At 58.9% G+C, this 17,844-nt stretch overlaps 1 protein-coding gene across 4 annotated transcripts in view; it reads left to right on the top strand.

Annotated features, from left to right (window-relative positions):
• The window catches only part of LRP1 (LDL receptor related protein 1), an 80,931-nt gene that overhangs the window by 43,677 nt on the left and 19,410 nt on the right, over positions 1–17,844 (top strand). For all 4 annotated transcript variants that reach the window (XM_061416718.1, XM_061416716.1, XM_061416717.1 and 1 more), the window contains exons 23-45: positions 944–1,189; positions 1,361–1,558; positions 3,180–3,384; positions 3,553–3,717; positions 4,188–4,432; positions 4,593–4,724; positions 5,017–5,244; positions 5,446–5,620; positions 5,713–5,807; positions 6,101–6,250; positions 6,367–6,507; positions 6,812–6,946; positions 8,448–8,579; positions 8,800–8,934; positions 9,129–9,258; positions 9,381–9,507; positions 9,856–10,007; positions 10,100–10,224; positions 10,500–10,877; positions 12,198–12,387; positions 16,236–16,440; positions 16,772–16,964; positions 17,564–17,689. In XM_061416718.1, the coding sequence (XP_061272702.1) occupies positions 944–1,189; positions 1,361–1,558; positions 3,180–3,384; positions 3,553–3,717; positions 4,188–4,432; positions 4,593–4,724; positions 5,017–5,244; positions 5,446–5,620; positions 5,713–5,807; positions 6,101–6,250; positions 6,367–6,507; positions 6,812–6,946; positions 8,448–8,579; positions 8,800–8,934; positions 9,129–9,258; positions 9,381–9,507; positions 9,856–10,007; positions 10,100–10,224; positions 10,500–10,877; positions 12,198–12,387; positions 16,236–16,440; positions 16,772–16,964; positions 17,564–17,689 (4,008 nt within the window). The remainder of the gene's footprint in view (positions 1–943; positions 1,190–1,360; positions 1,559–3,179; positions 3,385–3,552; positions 3,718–4,187; positions 4,433–4,592; positions 4,725–5,016; positions 5,245–5,445; positions 5,621–5,712; positions 5,808–6,100; positions 6,251–6,366; positions 6,508–6,811; positions 6,947–8,447; positions 8,580–8,799; positions 8,935–9,128; positions 9,259–9,380; positions 9,508–9,855; positions 10,008–10,099; positions 10,225–10,499; positions 10,878–12,197; positions 12,388–16,235; positions 16,441–16,771; positions 16,965–17,563; positions 17,690–17,844) is intronic.

Here is a 17,844-nt window from a genome sequence, read left to right as displayed (position 1 = left end):
AGCTCTGTGGGGAGGGGGTCTCAGGCTAGAAAGGGCAGATCTGGCTGCTGGGTGAGCAGTCCTCAGAGCCATTACTAAGAAACCCATTTCCAAGAGGCTGTGCTCAGTGTTCCCACTGTTACAGCATTTAACCCATAAAGCAGCCCTGTGAGACACATACAATTCCCCCATCTTATCCATGAGAAAACTGAGGCTCAGAGAGGTTGAAGAGCTGGCCCAAAGTCACACAGCCCATGAAGTACAGTGGAGACAGTGCAGTGCAGCCCCTCCCTGCAGGCCCAGCCCCCCTCCCTCAGCCAGCTTTCAGGATGAAGGCACCAGGGTTGAGGCTTGATGTGGTCAGAAGGGCAGGCACCCCGTCCTGCTGAGTGAGTGAGAAGGTTGGGGGAGGAGGCTGTGCATTCAAGATCAAAAGGACGAGGGTCAGGGAGGGCCGCCTAGTGTGACTCCGGGATGAGGAGCAGAGCCCCTTATCTCCTCTGAGCCCGGCTGGCCCAGCATCGGGTTCCTCAGAGGAGAGAAGCGGGAGATAAGGACCAGCCCTGAGAACCACTGACGGGTCATCAGTCAGGGCAGACACGTCCTGGGGTGTGTCCGAGGACCCGGAGCAGGACATTCCCTACCGCACCCCACCCCCAAATCACACCCACATCAGAAGAGATAGAGGAAAGTCCCCCCACACCCCCCACCCCAGAGAGAGTCAAAAGGCTGGGGCCCCCACCATGGCTCAAGAAGAGGCTGGGAAATAGATATCAGAAAGACAAGACCATGATAGAGGGGTGCTCCTGGAGAGAGGAGATGACCACCCACGCAGTGGGTGCAGGGATCCGAACCCTGGTCCCAAGGGTGCCTGGGAAGCAAGGGGACAGAGGAATGGAAAGGACCTGCCTCCTTCTGGATCCTGACCCTGATCCTGTCCCCTGCTCCCCGCCCCCCACCCCAGACCAATGCTCTTTGAACAACGGTGGCTGCAGCCACAACTGCTCCGTGGCACCTGGTGAAGGCATCGTGTGCTCATGCCCTCTGGGCATGGAGCTGGGGCCTGACAACCACACCTGCCAGATCCAGAGCTACTGCGCCAAGCATCTCAAGTGCAGCCAGAAATGCGACCAGAACAAGTTCAGCGTGAAGTGCTCCTGCTATGAGGGCTGGGTGCTGGAGCCCGACGGCGAGAGCTGCCGCAGCCTGGGTGAGAGGCGGTCGGGACCGAGGCGGAGGAACTGGGCCGGGGGGGTGGCGGGGTGGGCGGGAGTGCGGCAGCTGAACTGCAGGAGGAGGCTGAGGTTTCCATCTGGGCCCAGTGCCAGGGCCCACGGAGTGGCTCGGAGGCAAGAAGTGACCCCATCACACCCCTCCCTAGACCCCTTCAAGCCGTTCATCATCTTCTCCAACCGCCACGAGATCCGGCGCATTGACCTCCACAAAGGGGACTACAGCGTGCTGGTTCCCGGCCTGCGCAACACCATCGCCCTGGACTTCCACCTCAGCCAGAGCGCCCTCTACTGGACCGACGTGGTGGAGGACAAGATCTACCGCGGGAAACTGCTGGACAACGGAGGTGACCCCCGCCTGCCCCTAGACCGACACCGACGTGGGGCCCCAGTGCACCCCAGACCCGGCCCTTGGGCTCTCAGATCTAGGGGACCAGATGCAGGCTGCCTGGAGCAGAGGCCCTGAGTTCCCCTATCCCCCACACTCTTGTTAATTGGGTTAGATTTTGCTGTGGGTCTCAGTGCCTGACGCCCGGTAATTACCATCAGCAGAGCTGCCAGCCTGATAATTAACAAAATGATCAGCCTTTCTTTGGAATGGCCAGAATTGCAGGCTTGCAAGAAAAAAGCCATTTAGGGGTGGGGTACCTGAACCCTGCCTTCTGTCCCGAAGCGGCCTGACCCATCACAGACTTGCTTCTTTAATAACGCTCATTCCTGAGCCCCTGCCACGCACTCCAGGCCCAGGGGAAACAGCAGGGAGCCGAACAAGACAGAATGTCTGCCCTCATGGAGCCTACACACCAGTGGGAACATCAGAGATAAACACAGGGAATGAGTGCGGCACAGACTGTGACAGAGGGGGTAGTACTGTGGATAAGGAGAAGGGGCAGGGTGGCGCGGGAGAACGGGGGTGGCATTTAAACTGGATGGTCATGGAAAGCCCCCTGAGAAGCTGACATCTGAGCAGAGGCTTGAAAGAAGTGCATTTTACTAGAAGAGTTGGTATTGTCATAGAGAAAAATGTGAAGTGTTAGTTGCTCAGTTGTGTCCGACTCTGTGTGACCCTATAGACTGTAGCCTGCCAGGCTCCTCTCTCCATGGAATTCTCCAGGCAAGAATACTGGAGTGGGTTTCCATGCCCTTCTCCGGGGGATCTTCCCAACCTAGGGACTGAACCCAGATCTCTTGCATTGCAGGCAAGTTCTTTACTGTCTGAGCCACCAGAGAAGTCCATAGAGAAAACCTGGAACCATCTCAAATGTCCATCAACTAGGAGATGGTTAAGTAGACTGTGAAAATGTTCACATTATGTAACAGTTTCTAAATTACTATATATGTATATAGGGCTTCCCTGGTGGCTCAGACAGTAAAGATTCTGGCTGCAGTGCAGGAGACCCAGGTTCAATCCCTGGGTTGGGAAGATCCCTGGAAGAGGGCATGGAAACCCACTCCAGGATTCTTGCCTGGAGAATCCCATGGACAGATGAGCCTGGTGGGCTACAGTCCATAGGGTCGAAAAGAGTTAGCATTCAGCACAGTATATGTGTGTGTGTCTGTGTATATATATATATATAAAACCATAGAAAGACCTCCAGGACCATCTGTGGAGTGAGTTCTAGAAAATTCTCTCTGCTTCATATTGAGTCTAGGTCTGTTCCCTAAAGCCCCCACCCTCTGCTCTGACCTCCTCCCAGGAGTTGGCCCTTCAGAGAGTCACAGGCAGAAGATAGTCACCACTTCCCCTTCTCCAGGGTTCTAGAAGCCAGGCTTCTGCTTGACCTCCTGGGGCAGGGGGCCTGGGTGAGGAGAGTAGGGGTTCTGGGAAGCTCTGTTGAACTCAGGGCACACCAGAGGTGTTCACAGAGGTGTCAAGGTTGGGGTGGGCCATCCAGGATTCCTAGCATGTATCATGAGCTCACCCCCCACCCCAGGTGAGTCTAACCTCCTGTGACCTCTCTTCTTCAGCCCTGACCAGTTTCGAGGTGGTGATTCAGTATGGCCTGGCCACACCCGAGGGCCTGGCTGTAGACTGGATTGCGGGCAATATCTACTGGGTGGAAAGTAACCTGGACCAGATTGAGGTGGCCAAGCTGGATGGGACCCTACGAACCACGCTGCTGGCTGGTGACATCGAGCACCCCAGGGCGATTGCACTGGATCCCCGGGATGGGTGAGGGCCCTGCCCAGACCTGTTCTGGCCCCGTGACTCCCCTGAAGGGGCCAGACACACCCATCTCCCAGTGCTCCTTGCCTCCTCCGCCCTTCACCAAGGATCCTCCCACAACCCCTCCCCCAGGCCTCTACCTTGGCCCTCCTGACCCCCTCCCCACTCCCCTAGGATCTTGTTTTGGACGGACTGGGATGCCAGCCTGCCCCGCATCGAGGCAGCCTCCATGAGTGGGGCCGGGCGCCGCACCATCCACCGGGAGACAGGCTCTGGGGGCTGGCCCAATGGGCTCACCGTGGACTACCTGGAGAAGCGCATCCTGTGGATCGACGCCAGGTCAGCACCTGCACCTCCCTGGAGCCCTGTCCTCCCCACCCCCTGGGGACAGGGCGGGGCCGAGGGTCCCAGGACCCAGTAGCCTTGAGCATGGTGAGAAGGCCAGGACTGAAGTGGAGCTGGAGCCAGACAAGGGCCCAGGAAGAGTACTGAGTAGGGGCAGAGGCTGGGCTGGGAAAGAGGCGCAGATGGAGGAGGGCAGAGGCAGGGCTGTCCCACACACAGGGCTGGGCACAACACCATGCTTGCTCATACATCTGTAAGCTCTGCTTGAGGGGGTGGGACTTTTTTTAGTTGATGTGCCTGAAGGGGGCATCTTTTTCTAAACGTCACCCCAGCCCTGTGTGCTGGGGAGAGTGAAGGGGCAGGGGAACTGGGGTCGGGGCTGAGAAGGTGGGAACCCCGGGCCACGTACCCCGAGGTCTCAGGTTCCCACTGGCTCCTCACTCTGCCCTGAACCACGCTCTCAGGTCAGACGCCATTTATTCTGCCCGTTACGACGGCTCCGGTCACATGGAGGTGCTTCGGGGACACGAGTTCCTGTCGCACCCGTTTGCAGTGACGCTGTATGGAGGCGAGGTGTACTGGACGGACTGGCGGACAAACACACTGGCCAAGGCCAACAAGTGGACGGGCCACAATGTCACCGTGGTCCAGAGGACCAACACTCAGCCCTTTGACCTGCAGGTGTACCACCCCTCCCGGCAGCCCATGGGTAAGGGCCCGGACAGGACAGCAACCTCCGCAGAAGCCTCGCAGACCGGAGGGGTCTGTGCTGGGGTGGTGGCAGCGACACGGGGACAGGAAGCGGGTGTGGGCCAGGGGAGCAGGGCCGGTAGGGTTACTGGATGGTCTTGATTTCCCCTCCCCGCCAGCTCCCAACCCCTGTGAGGCCAACGGGGGCCGGGGCCCCTGCTCCCACCTGTGTCTGATTGATTACAACCGGACTGTTTCTTGTGCCTGCCCACACCTTATGAAGCTCCACAAAGACAACACCACCTGCTACGGTAGGCCCCCCCCCGAGCCAGGGGGACACCGAGGCTGACGGGGGAGGGTCGGGCTATCCCAGCTGCAGGTTCTGAGCAAAGGTAGGCGGTCTCAGCTGGGAGGGGCCTGATGGGAGAGGCTCCGGAGACAGCACTGTCAGAAAAGACTGGCGCCCCGACTGGAAGGTTGTGCCCAGCAGGGTCTCCCTGATTGCCAAGGGCCAGCAGCAGATAGAAGGAACCGTGATAGTCTGGGTGGGTGGAAGGCGTGGAGGCAGGGGGCTGCCCTCAGTGACCTGCCCTGTGCCCGCAGAGTTTAAGAAGTTCCTGCTGTATGCACGTCAGATGGAGATCCGGGGTGTGGATCTGGACGCCCCCTACTACAACTACATCATCTCCTTCACGGTGCCCGACATCGACAACGTCACGGTGCTGGACTACGATGCCCGAGAGCAGCGCGTTTACTGGTCCGATGTGCGGACCCAGGCCATCAAGCGGGCCTTCATCAATGGCACCGGCGTGGAGACAGTGGTCTCTGCAGGTCTGTCTGGCCCCCACCCCCTGGCCCCTACCCCCCGCTCTCCTGGGTCCTGTTGACTCTTATTCGAATCCTTTCCTCCGAGTGTTTCCATCCCCAGGTCATGATCCTTGTTCCCCCAGAAACCAGGCTGGCCCCCTCCCCTCGAGCCCCCTGACCTGTGTCCCGCAAACTCCCAACCACAGCTCCCCACTGTGTCCCCAGACTTGCCGAACGCCCACGGGCTGGCTGTCGACTGGGTGTCCCGAAACCTGTTCTGGACGAGCTACGACACCAACAAGAAGCAGATCAACGTGGCCCGGCTGGACGGCTCCTTCAAGAATGCGGTAGTGCAGGGCCTGGAGCAGCCCCACGGGCTGGTCGTCCACCCTCTGCGTGGGTATGTCCTGCGGGGCCCCAGGCTGAGGGACACGGGGTGTGGGGCGGGGGAAGAAGAGGACTCTGACTGTCCCCTTTTCCTGGCGCCCCTAGGAAGCTCTACTGGACGGACGGTGACAACATCAGCATGGCCAACATGGACGGCAGCAACCGCACCCTGCTCTTCAGTGGCCAGAGGGGCCCTGTGGGTATGAGCCCGTCCTGCTGCTCTGCAGCCCTTCTTCCCCAATTCCTCCAGCCAGAGATGCTCTCAGGGTCCCCCCCCCATTGCCCCTCTGATCTCAGGGATTCCTCCCTATCACTCCTCCGTCTCCCTGAGCTCCCAGCTTAGTGCTTGTTCTCAGCACCCTCCCCCTAAACCACACACAAACTCTGTGCCCATCCCCAGAGGTGAGAAGGACCCCAGCCACTCACTCAGGCTCCTGGCCCCCAGCCCTGGTGGGTGCCGGGCTCTCTGGCCGTGACACCCTTCTTCTTCCAGGCCTGGCGATCGACTTCCCTGAGAGCAAACTCTACTGGATCAGCTCCAAGAACCACACCATCAACCGCTGCAACCTGGATGGGAGCGAGCTAGAGGTCATCGATGCCATGCGGAACCAGCTGGGCAAGGCCACTGCCCTGGCCATCATGGGTGAGGGCCACTGGCCTGGGAGCCAGGGGCAGGAGCAGAGCAGGCAGGGCCAGGGAGACAGGGCTGGCCTGGGGTGGGGCCTTCCCCAAGGGTCTCATCCCTTCCTGCCTCCCCAGGGGACAAGCTGTGGTGGGCAGATCAGGTGTCGGAGAAGATGGGCACATGCAACAAGGCTGACGGCTCGGGGTCCGTGGTCTTGCGGAACAGCACCACCCTGGTGATGCACATGAAGGTCTACGATGAGAGCATCCAGCTGGGTGAGGCAGCTCGAGGGCAGGGCCAGTGGGCTGGGGTCAGAGGCCAGGGCTGCACCAGGAGGAGCCCTGAGCAAGCAAGGGGAATGAAAACGGGTTAGGCTCTGCTCACCACCCATGGGGCCCCTCTTTCACAAGGGCCAGGGGCCCTGCGGGACTGGAGACCTGAGCTCTGAGTAGGGGTGGTGACCCCCACAAGGTATGGGGTCAAGGGGTGACCATCCTGTCCCAAGGCATGCTCAAGCCTGACGCCGAGGTCCTGAGGAGAGCCAGTAACCCTTTCTCTGTGCCTCCCACTTGCCCCCAGACCACGAGGGCACCAATCCCTGCAGCGTCAACAACGGCGACTGCTCGCAGCTCTGCCTGCCCACGTCCGAGACGACCCGCTCCTGCATGTGCACAGCCGGCTACAGCCTCCGGAGCGGCCAGCAGGCCTGCGAGGGTCAGTGCCCCTGCCTCTGCCCCCCTCCCCTCGACCTTGGTCCCCAGCCCGACTCGTCTTCCTCTACAGCCCACCTTCCTCTTCTCAGCTTGGACACAGGATGAGTCCATTGTGTATTAAGTGCCTTCTGGGTTAGATGCTTAGTCAGCGTCCACTGTGCTGGTTGCTATGGGGGAGGTGGGGGACAGAAGTCCCTGTCCCTGTGCTCAGCAGGCTTAACCAGAGGTGGGGGAGGGGAGACATGAAGCGGCTCTGACTTGAGTAGGATTCTGGAGAAATAGACGTCAGAGGGGACGCCAGGGTCACTTCATGCAAGAAGTGTGCTGGGCACAGAGGATTTAAGTGTGGTTTGAAGGAGAAGGGACAACATGCCAGGCGAGGGGTCCAGAGCAGTAGGAGGGTGGGTGCAAGGCCCTGACGTGCCAGCCTGAGTGGCGGGCAGGGTGTGGGGTTCATGGGTGAGGCTATGGGGCAGGCGGGGTTCTGCAGGTTCTCAGCCAGGAGCACCTGGAAAGTGGTGTTTGGGGCAGATTAACCTGGCGGCAGAGAGCCGGCTGAGTGGGGGAGGGAGAGACCAAGGCAGTTAGACCAGTCAGGAGGCTGTTAGCCTGGGCTGGGGCTCAGCAGCTGGGTTGAAGAGAAGGGATGAAACTGAGAGCTATTTCACAAGAACTTGCTGACTGATTTACAAGCCCGCCCCAGGACAGCATTTCCCAAAGTGCACTCCTAGGAACCTCCCTCTTTGATGTGGTCGATGTTACAGAAAGAAACACTGGGTTGAACTAAGTTTAAGTTGGATTTTTTTTTTTTTTTTTTTTTGCTGCAGAACTTCTCAGAGCCTTGCGTATGCTCATCTGCTCTGAGAATTTTCTGTGGGGAGACTCTTAAGTGTTTGGGGTCTCCCCACACTCAACCATGAGTCCTTTTTTTCAAGGATCCTGAGCAACCAGGGCCCACTAGGGGGATTCAGTTGAGGATGTGCTTTGCAAGGGGATAAAGGCAGGGGGAAATTCTAGGGTGCATGGATAGTGGCGCTTTGTAAGAAATGGGGAACTGGGAAGGAGGCTGGCTCAGGAGCTGGGTGCCAGAGACTCAATGATGTGACACAGACCAGACGGACGAGAACAAAGAGCAAACAAGGGCGGAAGTCTAGATTTGGGAGTCACTCAGTCCTATTGACTCATCTAAACCTCTCCAGATCCTCCCTAACACCTTTAGGGCTGTTAAAGTGTTGTGTGAACCGAGTGAGGCAGAACCGGTTGTGTGAAGCGAAAGCCTGGTCTCTGCTGCCCTCTAGTGGGCACTATGGGATCTCACAGGTGGTTGCCTGGAGCTGGCCAGGTGACTTGACTGGCCGGGTCCCCACCCAGGCTCCAAGCTAGGGTGTGTGGTGAGAGGGGAGGTGTGATGGGTGGGAGGAGGTATCAAAAGGGTTTGTGGGTGACAGAGCCAAACTTAAGGGGTGTCAGCGAGGCCCATGCCCACTGTGCTTGTGTTTCAGGTGTGGGCTCCTTTCTCCTGTACTCTGTGCACGAGGGGATCCGGGGAATCCCGCTGGATCCCAACGACAAGTCGGACGCCCTGGTCCCAGTGTCGGGGACCTCACTGGCTGTTGGCATTGACTTCCATGCTGGTGAGCCATGGTGGCAGGAAGGGGTGGGACATGGCCTTCCCTTCGCGGTGAAGTGTTCTGGGGGTCCAGGGAGAGGTTGCCTGACCACAGCTGCCCTGCCCTGCTATACCGTCCCAAGCCACTGGTCTCCCCAGCTCTCAGTCATCGCCTTGTGATTTTGACCCCTCCACCTTGTCCCCTGCCTCGGTGAGCATCCCCATGTTGGCTCCTCTGCCCCCAGAGAATGACACCATTTACTGGGTGGACATGGGCCTGAGCACCATCAGCCGGGCTAAGCGGGACCAGACGTGGCGTGAGGATGTGGTGACCAACGGCATTGGCCGCGTGGAGGGCATCGCAGTGGACTGGATCGCAGGTGAGCTCTGGGAGGGCTGGTGGACTGCAGGTGAGGCAGAGGACTGGGGGAATGGGGTCTCAGGAGGAGGGGGTGTGAGGAGAAGGGGTAGGCAGGAACAGAAGGGGAGAAGTGGGGGTCTCAGAAGGCTGGAGGGGACGAGGTACACGAGTCCCCACACGCCCCCTGAGCACCCTGCCTTCCTCCCTCCTCAGGCAACATCTACTGGACGGACCAGGGTTTTGATGTCATCGAGGTTGCCCGGCTCAATGGCTCTTTCCGCTATGTGGTCATCTCCCAGGGTCTGGACAAGCCCCGGGCGATCACGGTCCACCCGGAGAAGGGGTGAGAAGCAGGGTGGGCTGACCAGTCCCCACTCCTGGCTCTGGTCTGGTCAGGCCCTCTGGCCACAGGCCCGTTCTCCTCCATGCTCTGGGGACTGACCCCCTCTTCCACCTTCCCCCCAGGTACTTGTTCTGGACTGAGTGGGGCCAGTACCCGCGGATCGAGCGGTCTCGGCTGGATGGCAGTGAGCGGGTGGTGTTGGTTAACGTCAGCATCAGCTGGCCCAACGGCATCTCCGTGGACTATCAGGTTTGGGTGCAGGCTCAGCCCTGAGGCCAAATAGGCGGAACGCGCTCTGCGGGGAGGGACAGCTCCCCACTAAATCTCATGTGACATGCCCATTGGTGGGAAGAAATGGACCAAGGAGCCATGGGGTCCTCTGGCCCAGGCCCCATGCAGAGTAGGGTTCCACCACCCGGGAGATGGTCAGGGAGGTCACTCAGAAGTGGGCGCTAGAGGGAGGCCAGCAGAGCCGCAGGTCAGAGAGCGGGAGGATGTAGAGCAAGGAGGGAAGAGACAGTGAGGCGGGAGTGAGTGGCTGCCCCGTGCTGCCTGGGACGTGGGGCTGGCAGTGAGGTGGGCGCCTCTGGCCTGCAGGATGGGAAGCTATACTGGTGCGACGCCCGGACAGACAAAATCGAGCGGATCGACCTGGAGACAGGCGAGGACCGCGAGGTAGTGCTGTCCAGCAACAACATGGACATGTTCTCGGTGTCCGTGTTTGAGGAGTTCATCTACTGGAGTGACAGGTGGGCCTCTGTCCTGGCCTTCCCCTGGGCCATCGTCCCCTCCCCCTCAGCCTCAGCTGACAACCTGCTTGTGGCCCCTCACCTCCCCGCAGGACTCACGCCAACGGCTCCATCAAGCGCGGGAGCAAGGACAATGCCACCGACTCCGTGCCCCTGCGAACGGGCATCGGTGTCCAGCTCAAAGACATAAAAGTCTTCAACCGGGACCGGCAGAAAGGCGAGGCTGGGGCTCTGGGCTGGGCAAGAGAGGGCCTGGGGGAGAAGTTAGACCACAGGGGAACTTCCAGGAGAGCATGATGAGAGAGACACCAGGGGTGGTGAGGAGAGGCTGAAGGACTTGAGTGCCAGGGCCTGGAGAGTTGTCTGAAGTGGGGACATGGAGGCAGAGCAGGGCGCCAACCAGAGTTTCCACCTTAGCCTAGAGGACAGGGGTAGCCAACTGACCCTGCCTGCCGTGACCTCTGTCTTCCCCGTGGCTGCCCCCCCCCCCAGGAACCAATGTGTGTGCGGTGGACAACGGTGGGTGCCAGCAGCTGTGCCTGTACCGGGGCAATGGGCAGCGGGCCTGTGCCTGTGCCCACGGGATGCTGGCTGAGGACGGGGCGTCGTGTCGTGAGTACGCGGGCTACCTGCTCTACTCGGAGCGCACCATCCTCAAGAGTGTGCACCTGTCTGATGAGCGCAACCTCAACGCGCCAGTGCAGCCCTTCGAGGACCCCGAACACATGAAGAACGTCATCGCCCTGGCCTTCGACTACCGAGCGGGCACCTCCCCGGGCACCCCCAACCGCATCTTTTTCAGCGACATCCACTTTGGGAACATCCAGCAGATCAATGACGACGGCTCGGGCAGGACCACCATTGTGGAGAGTGAGCCCAGACTTCCTTTCTTCCCAGGAATTGGGGGGTGGGGAGGGTTGGCCCAGACTCAGGGCAGGGATGCCGTGGACACCAGCCAACCCACCCCTGCCCCGGATCTGAGTCCCACCTGCCTTGGCGTCCCTGACAAACAGTCAGTGAATCCCACTGCGTGTTACTGAAAGTCTCTCCCGTTGGAGTCAGAGTTGGTCCCCTCCGGTCCTCCTTCTGTCCGCGAGGTAGACAGAATAAGCCAAAGCTCGCCTCTGTATATCTGGTTACTCATAGAACAGGCTACAGAGAACAGGTGGGTTCAACCCCAGACACAGGATTTGAGTCACTTGGGCAAGTTTTCTGTGCTCTCACAGCCTCAGATTTCTCATCTGGCAAAGAGACAGGATGGCCTGAGGCATCAGGTGGGAGACCTTAGCTGGGTCTCAGGCCACGTCGTCTGCGCTCCCTGAAGGGGGAGGGCCTAGAGCTTCATTCCCGGACAGCCTTTATGCTTCTTGGGAAGTTCTGTTCTGTTCCACTAGTTTGCTCTGGGCTGGATGCCACAGGTCCTTTGCCTCATTCACTTGTTCATACGTTTGTCACTCCTGTCTGTAAAGACCTGCCAAGCGCGTTACTAGGTGCTAGGTATACAGTGGTGATGAAAACAGACCTGTCCTTTCAACCTCCTTGCCGTTTTCTGCCTCCCAGAGTCCCGTCCCCACGTCTGTCTGAAAATGTAGTGTCCAAAGCTGAACTCGATACTCTGTAATCGTAGCTTATCTGGAGAGCCTGGCAGAGTTGTCATCTTCTTCGGGCCATTGTTCAGGCTACAGTAGTTCTATTAATGCAGCCTTCTGGCAGCCACATCACCAGACATCTTGAAGCCGCTGAAACCCCTGAGTTTGTCTCTCTTATACTAAGTTATACCGTGTCTCTCATCACGCTCTCGGTTCTTTAACCTGAGCTTCAGGTGTCTACCAGTCAATCCAGTTCAGGGTCTAGAAGTTGGAGGCTCCCCAGTACAGCCCACGTGGGAGCTGATTTACTGAAATCCAGTTTGCACCCAACTTGGCAGAACCCTGGCTCCAGGAGGTGTAACCGCAGCATAAAGCCAAATCTAGCCAGCGGTGGGAGACACCGGAAGAAGGGATAGGGGGATGGACCGCGGATCGTTTGGGTGGGAAATAGAGGAGTGCAGGAGGGCCTGGGGGCACTGAGGGCCGCCCCCCACACACACTCCCCAGCTCCCGCACTTCCCCCAGGTGCAGGCAAGTGGGTTCCCCTGTGCTCTGCTCTCTGGCCCTGTCCTGATCCATTGCTGTTCCTGTCTCCCTGCAGACGTGGGCTCTGTGGAAGGCCTGGCCTATCACCGGGGCTGGGACACACTCTACTGGACAAGCTACACCACGTCCACCATCACCCGCCACACAGTGGACCAGACCCGCCCAGGGGCCTTTGAGCGTGAGACGGTCATCACCATGTCTGGGGACGATCACCCCAGGGCCTTTGTGCTGGACGAGTGCCAGAAGTGAGTTGGGGGCCCAGGATGTGGGGACAGGTGGGCACAGGGGGGCAGAAACTGCCCCCAGACAGACTGGGGCAGGGGATGCAGGAGAGGGAGGGTCTGGCTCTAACCTGAGCTTAGCCACTGTCTTGCTGTGAGACCTTGGACCACCCGCGAGACCTCTCTGAGCTTCGGTTTCCTCATCTGTAATATAAGGACAGTACCATCTCAGACGCCTCATCAAGGAGAGGGTGAGAGGCCTGTGGCAGGCTCTCTGGCTTGATGATTAACTGAATCTCTTGATTCATTCATCAGAGGGCCATGCTCAAGGCACACAGCAGGTCCTCTGTATTTCTTGGTCTCCAAGTTTCAAGCAAAGTTTGTTCACTAAACATCTGTTGGGTGGAAGCCTTGAACTGGGCCTGTTCCAGCCACCTAACTGGGGAGAGAACTCACTGGTGGGAAATGGATGGCGGCACAGGGCCGGGTGTGATGACGGAGAGGCACCCCAGGGGCAGTGGGTTGGCATAGGGCCTGCAAGTGGAAAAGCCAGAGAAGGGCGGCCTGGGTAGGGCAGAGCTTTGAGCAAGAGTAGGAGGAGGGAGGGCTCCAGGCAGGGGAGGAGCCTGACTCACACCCAGCCCATTTGAGGCTCTGTGGCCCGGGAGTTGGGGGGCATGCAAGGGGGCAGAGGGGATAGGCCTGAGGAAGCACTGGAGGCTGAGCTAAGGTTGCAGATGGAGAATTTGGGAGGAAGCCCCCTGGGTGGTGCACACCCCCAGCCTCCACCCCTTCCACCGCCTGCAGGGGCAGCCCCGCCCCCACCATCACCTTGGCACTCTTGGCACACATGTGAGCAAACCATTTTGCCCCTGAATTCTGCAGCTCTTGGAATGTTTTCCCAAAGCTTTACTAGGAAACTAAGGGACAAACAAAACCCCAGAGCAGCTACTTAGAAACTGTGAGTGCACTGAACCTAGATTCCTTACCCTGATGTAACTCACGCCCGGCCGTAGCCTGGCCCCTGCGTGGCCTGCTGACCAGCTCGAGGGCCCTTTCCACCTCGGTCCTGTCCGGCGTGTACACGGCTTATGACAGAGACCCCATCTTGCCTGCCGTGACCCTTGGCAACTTCACCTGCCTGCGGCTGGTTCCAGGGCTCATCCGTCCTGGGCCTGGAGCCTCCATGGAAGGGCCATGCTTGGGCCCCCACCTGCCTCCCATCTTCAATGCAGAGCCCACTAAGTTCCTATTCTGTGAGCCCAGGGGATGAAGCCCTCCACTCAACAAATGGCTTTTTTGTCTGTTTTAATTTTTATTTGGCTCCGCCAGGTCTTAGTTGCAGCACACAGGATCTTCAATTTTTGTTGCAGAACTCAGGATCTTTTTTTTTTTAGTTGCAGCATATGGGATCTAGTTCCCTGACCAGGGATTGAACCCAGGCCCCCTGCCTGGGGAACACAGAGTCTTAGCCACTGGACTGTCAGAGAAGTCCCAGCAAATGGTTTTTGAGAACCAGTGATGTGCTGAGGATCCGGCAGGGAGCAGGATTGGGTCGGCCGTGCGCTGCTGGCGTATTTGATGTCTGTCCTAATGACGCTGCAGGGAGCTCCACGAGTGGGTGACGAGGACCTGAGCCAGGTTGGAAATCGGGGAACGTGTCCTCAAGAAGGCAGTGCGTGAGCCAGGTCTGCAAGATAGCAGGGTGAACTGAAGCCAGGCAGAACACGGGAGAAAGGACTGAACTGTGTGGGAGAGGCCCTCCCTTGGCCAAAAGGAGCGAGTGCGTTGGAGGAGCATGAGGGGGCCAGTGTGGACCCAGATGGAGGGGGCGGGGCCTCTCCCAGTCAGGTGACTGCAGTCCTGGGAGCACGGCTCAATCTGCCACTCGCAGCAGTTTGTCGTGACAAGAGGGTAGCACTTCCCAGCATGAAGTGAGCCAGACTGTACTTGAGGGTGTAGGCGTCCCTGGTGGGAAGGAAGGTGACTCTAGCAACTGCCCTGGGACACCCGTTTCCTCTGGGGGAGGCCAGCGGGAGACGCCTCTATCCGCTCCCATCCTGATTCCAAGAACCAGAACCCCGGCCCTTCCCCTGAGAGGAGGCCTTTCAAACCAGAGCCTCATCCTCGTGGGCTCAGGAGCAGTCAGCCTCCCTAACAAAAAGCCTTTTACCTGAGCATAGTGGCAGGGTGGAGAGACTGGGGGGCGGGGGCTTGTTAAAAAGAGTGAGACCTGGAGAGGTTTGAGGAGACAAGTCTGGCTGCTGAGGACAGCTCTGCAGCCAGAACAGACCAGGGATGAGGGACACAGGCCTGGGGTGGAGGAAAGCAGAGAGCAGGTCCTGTGGGAACTGAAGGGATCTAGCTTTGGTGTTGTTCAGTCGCTCAGTCGTGTCCCACTCTTTGCGACACCCCCCCGCCCCCACCATGGACTGCAGCACGCCCGGCTTCCCTGTCCTTCATTATCTCCTGGAGTTTGTTCAAGCTCATGTCCACTGAGTCGGTGATGCCATCCAACCATCTCATCCTCTGTCGCCCCCTTCTCCTCCTGCCTTCAGTCTTTCCCAGCATTAGGGTCTTTTCCAATGAGTCAGCTCTTTGCATCAGGTGACCAAAATTTTGGAGTTTCAACTTCAACATCAGTCCTGCCAATGAATATTCAGGACTGATTTCCTTTAGGATTGACTGGTTTGATTTCCTTGTAATTCAGATGGCTTTGATGTAGCTCATGCTAAGTCGCTTCAGTCATGTCCGACTCTTTGCGACTCCGTGGACTGTAGCTTGGGGAGACATAGGCTCCTCTGTCCATAGGATTCTCCAGGCAAGCATACTGGAGTGGGTTGCCATGCCCTCCTCCAGGGAATCTTCCTGACCCAGGGATCGAACCCCGGTCTCTTATGTCTGCTGCATTGGCAGGCAGGTTCTTTACCACTAGAGCCTCCTGGGAAGCCCTGGTGTAGCTCAGTGCTTCTCAAACTCCAGGGTGGGTGAGGGTGGCCTGGGGAGCACTGGACAGTCCGGTTCCTCAGTCTCCCTCCTTCCTAACTGCATGTGAATCTGGAACAAAGACCTAAGAATCCCCATCCACTGCAGGTGGTCAGAGGACCTGGCCAGCCCTGAGGTCTTCCACACCCATCTCTAGGACCTTACCACCCCCCCCCAGACAAGCACAGCATGGCCGGCCATTCCCATCACCTCCTATACTGAGAGGAAACCGAGGCTCAGAGGGGCCAAGAGAAAAAGAAAAAAGGAGAGACCAAGAGGCATGTTCAAGCTCAGAGCTAGTAAGCAGCATAGCTGGGACTCTCCTTAAGTTATGGAGAAGGTGAATCTCAGGAACTTGGTGGTAAAACCCACGTTTTCCCCAGGACCTGGGACACACTGGATACCCAAGGGTCTTCAGGATACCAGGAGAAGAGAAAAACGAAGAAAAATATAATAGAAAATCCTCACATAGCACACACGACTGTCATTTAATCCTCAAATCACTCCACGGAGCAAATAGATAGTATTAATAGTACTAGTCCTATTTCATAGAGCGGAAAAATGAGCTACAGAGGGGTTAAGTAGCTTGCTAAGGTCCCTAGCAGCCAGGATCGGAATCCCAGAGCCCACTGTCTCAGTAAAGGCAGGTGTGAACACAGAAGCACTTGTACATGTGTGCACACGCACACTAATCCTGTCTATGTAGCCTTTCCTGGGCACCGGGGCTATGTTGGCTTTGGTGGCCTGAGGCTGCCTGTGGTGCTGGGGCCTACCTCACATGCTGGCGGACCTCTGGGTCTGGCTTGTCTGCACGCCCTCGCCTGGGCTCACCACAGCCGGCTCCTTGGCTTTGGGTCCTGATCTCCGTGGCCTCTCTCTCCCCTCAGCCTGATGTTCTGGACCAACTGGAACGAGCAGCACCCCAGCATCATGAGAGCAGCCCTGTCAGGGGCCAACGTCCTGACTCTCATCGAGAAGGACATTCGCACTCCCAACGGCCTGGCCATCGACCACCGGGCTGAGAAGCTCTACTTCTCTGACGCCACCCTGGACAAGATCGAGCGGTGCGAGTATGACGGCTCCCATCGCTATGTGAGTCTCCAGGGCGGGCGGGATGGGCAGCAGGAGGGGGCCGACACCGGGAGACTGCCCGGCAGCCAGGGAGGACACTGCCCAGGCGCAGAGCAGGAGAAAGGGAGGCCGCCCGGTGGAGCGGGAAGACCCGGGAGGACAGTGAGGCGTCCTGACCTCGCCATTTGGCTTCCTCGGCAGCTGAACGAGGGAGGTGTTCGCAGTCCTCTGCAGATCCTCCCCTTGTGTGACCGTGTCTAGGGAGCCAGGCCACTGGTCCCCGGAGCATCTGCAGGGGGTGGAGGCAGGGGCGAGAGCCATACCTCTAACAAAGCTGAGGGTGTCTCTGCAGGTCATCCTGAAGTCGGAGCCGGTCCACCCCTTCGGGTTGGCCGTGTACGGGGAACACATCTTCTGGACCGACTGGGTGCGGCGGGCCGTGCAGCGAGCCAACAAGTACGTGGGCAGCGACATGAAGCTGCTGCGCGTGGACATCCCCCAGCAGCCCATGGGCATCATCGCCGTGGCCAATGACACCAACAGCTGTGAGTGGGGCCGCTGCCACCAGCCTTGCCCACCTGCCCACTGTGCCAGCATGCGCGCACACACACACACACACGTACGCAACTGGACCCATCCACATCTCTGGATGCACCCAGCACATGGTGCAGTCATTCCTCCCACACAGAACCACCACACAGACCCGCTAGAACCTGACCCCGCGCCCATCCCAGGCACTGCTTGCTCCACCATCTGCATGCATGGGCACAGATGTGGTCCCACACTGGCTTGACACCGAGGGTCCCCCACACAGATCTGCAGTCTTCTCAGCCTCTCACACACTCTTCACACATGCCCTGGGGCCCCGCCACATACATGATCTCAGGGCTCCTTAGATTTCAGTCTCCCCAGTGTACAGCTCAGAATGCCAGTCACCCCACCTAAGAGCACACACATCGTCAAGCTCAGGCCTACCCCGAATGCTCCTACCCAGCCTTCCCATAGCAGCCCCCAGGCCAGCTGTGAGCCACTGTGTCACAGGCAGCGCCGGGAAGCTCAACAGAGCTGGCTGGTTGGGGTGGGGGTGCTCCGTGTATGCACAGGTGAGGACACGCTTGGCCCCTCTCCTCCACCCCTGCCTCAGGCGAGCTCTCTCCATGCCGCATCAACAACGGGGGCTGCCAGGACCTGTGTCTGCTCACGCACCAAGGCCACGTCAACTGCTCCTGCCGTGGGGGCCGTATCCTCCAGGACGACTTCACCTGCCAGGGTGAGAGAGGGACCAGGGCACTGCGTGGGGGCCCTGGGCACAGACGGGAACCATCTCAACCCAGACGCGCCAACAGCCCAGCCTCCACCAACAACCCAGCCCCCCGAAGCCTCAGTTCCTTGGGGGAGAGGGGTACAGGCGCTCAGGCCCCAGCT

The sequence above is a fragment of the Bos javanicus genome, chromosome 5, assembly GCF_032452875.1.
Source record: "Bos javanicus breed banteng chromosome 5, ARS-OSU_banteng_1.0, whole genome shotgun sequence".
Lineage (NCBI taxonomy): Eukaryota > Metazoa > Chordata > Mammalia > Artiodactyla > Bovidae > Bos > Bos javanicus.
This window is presented reverse-complemented; position numbering and strand designations above follow the sequence as displayed.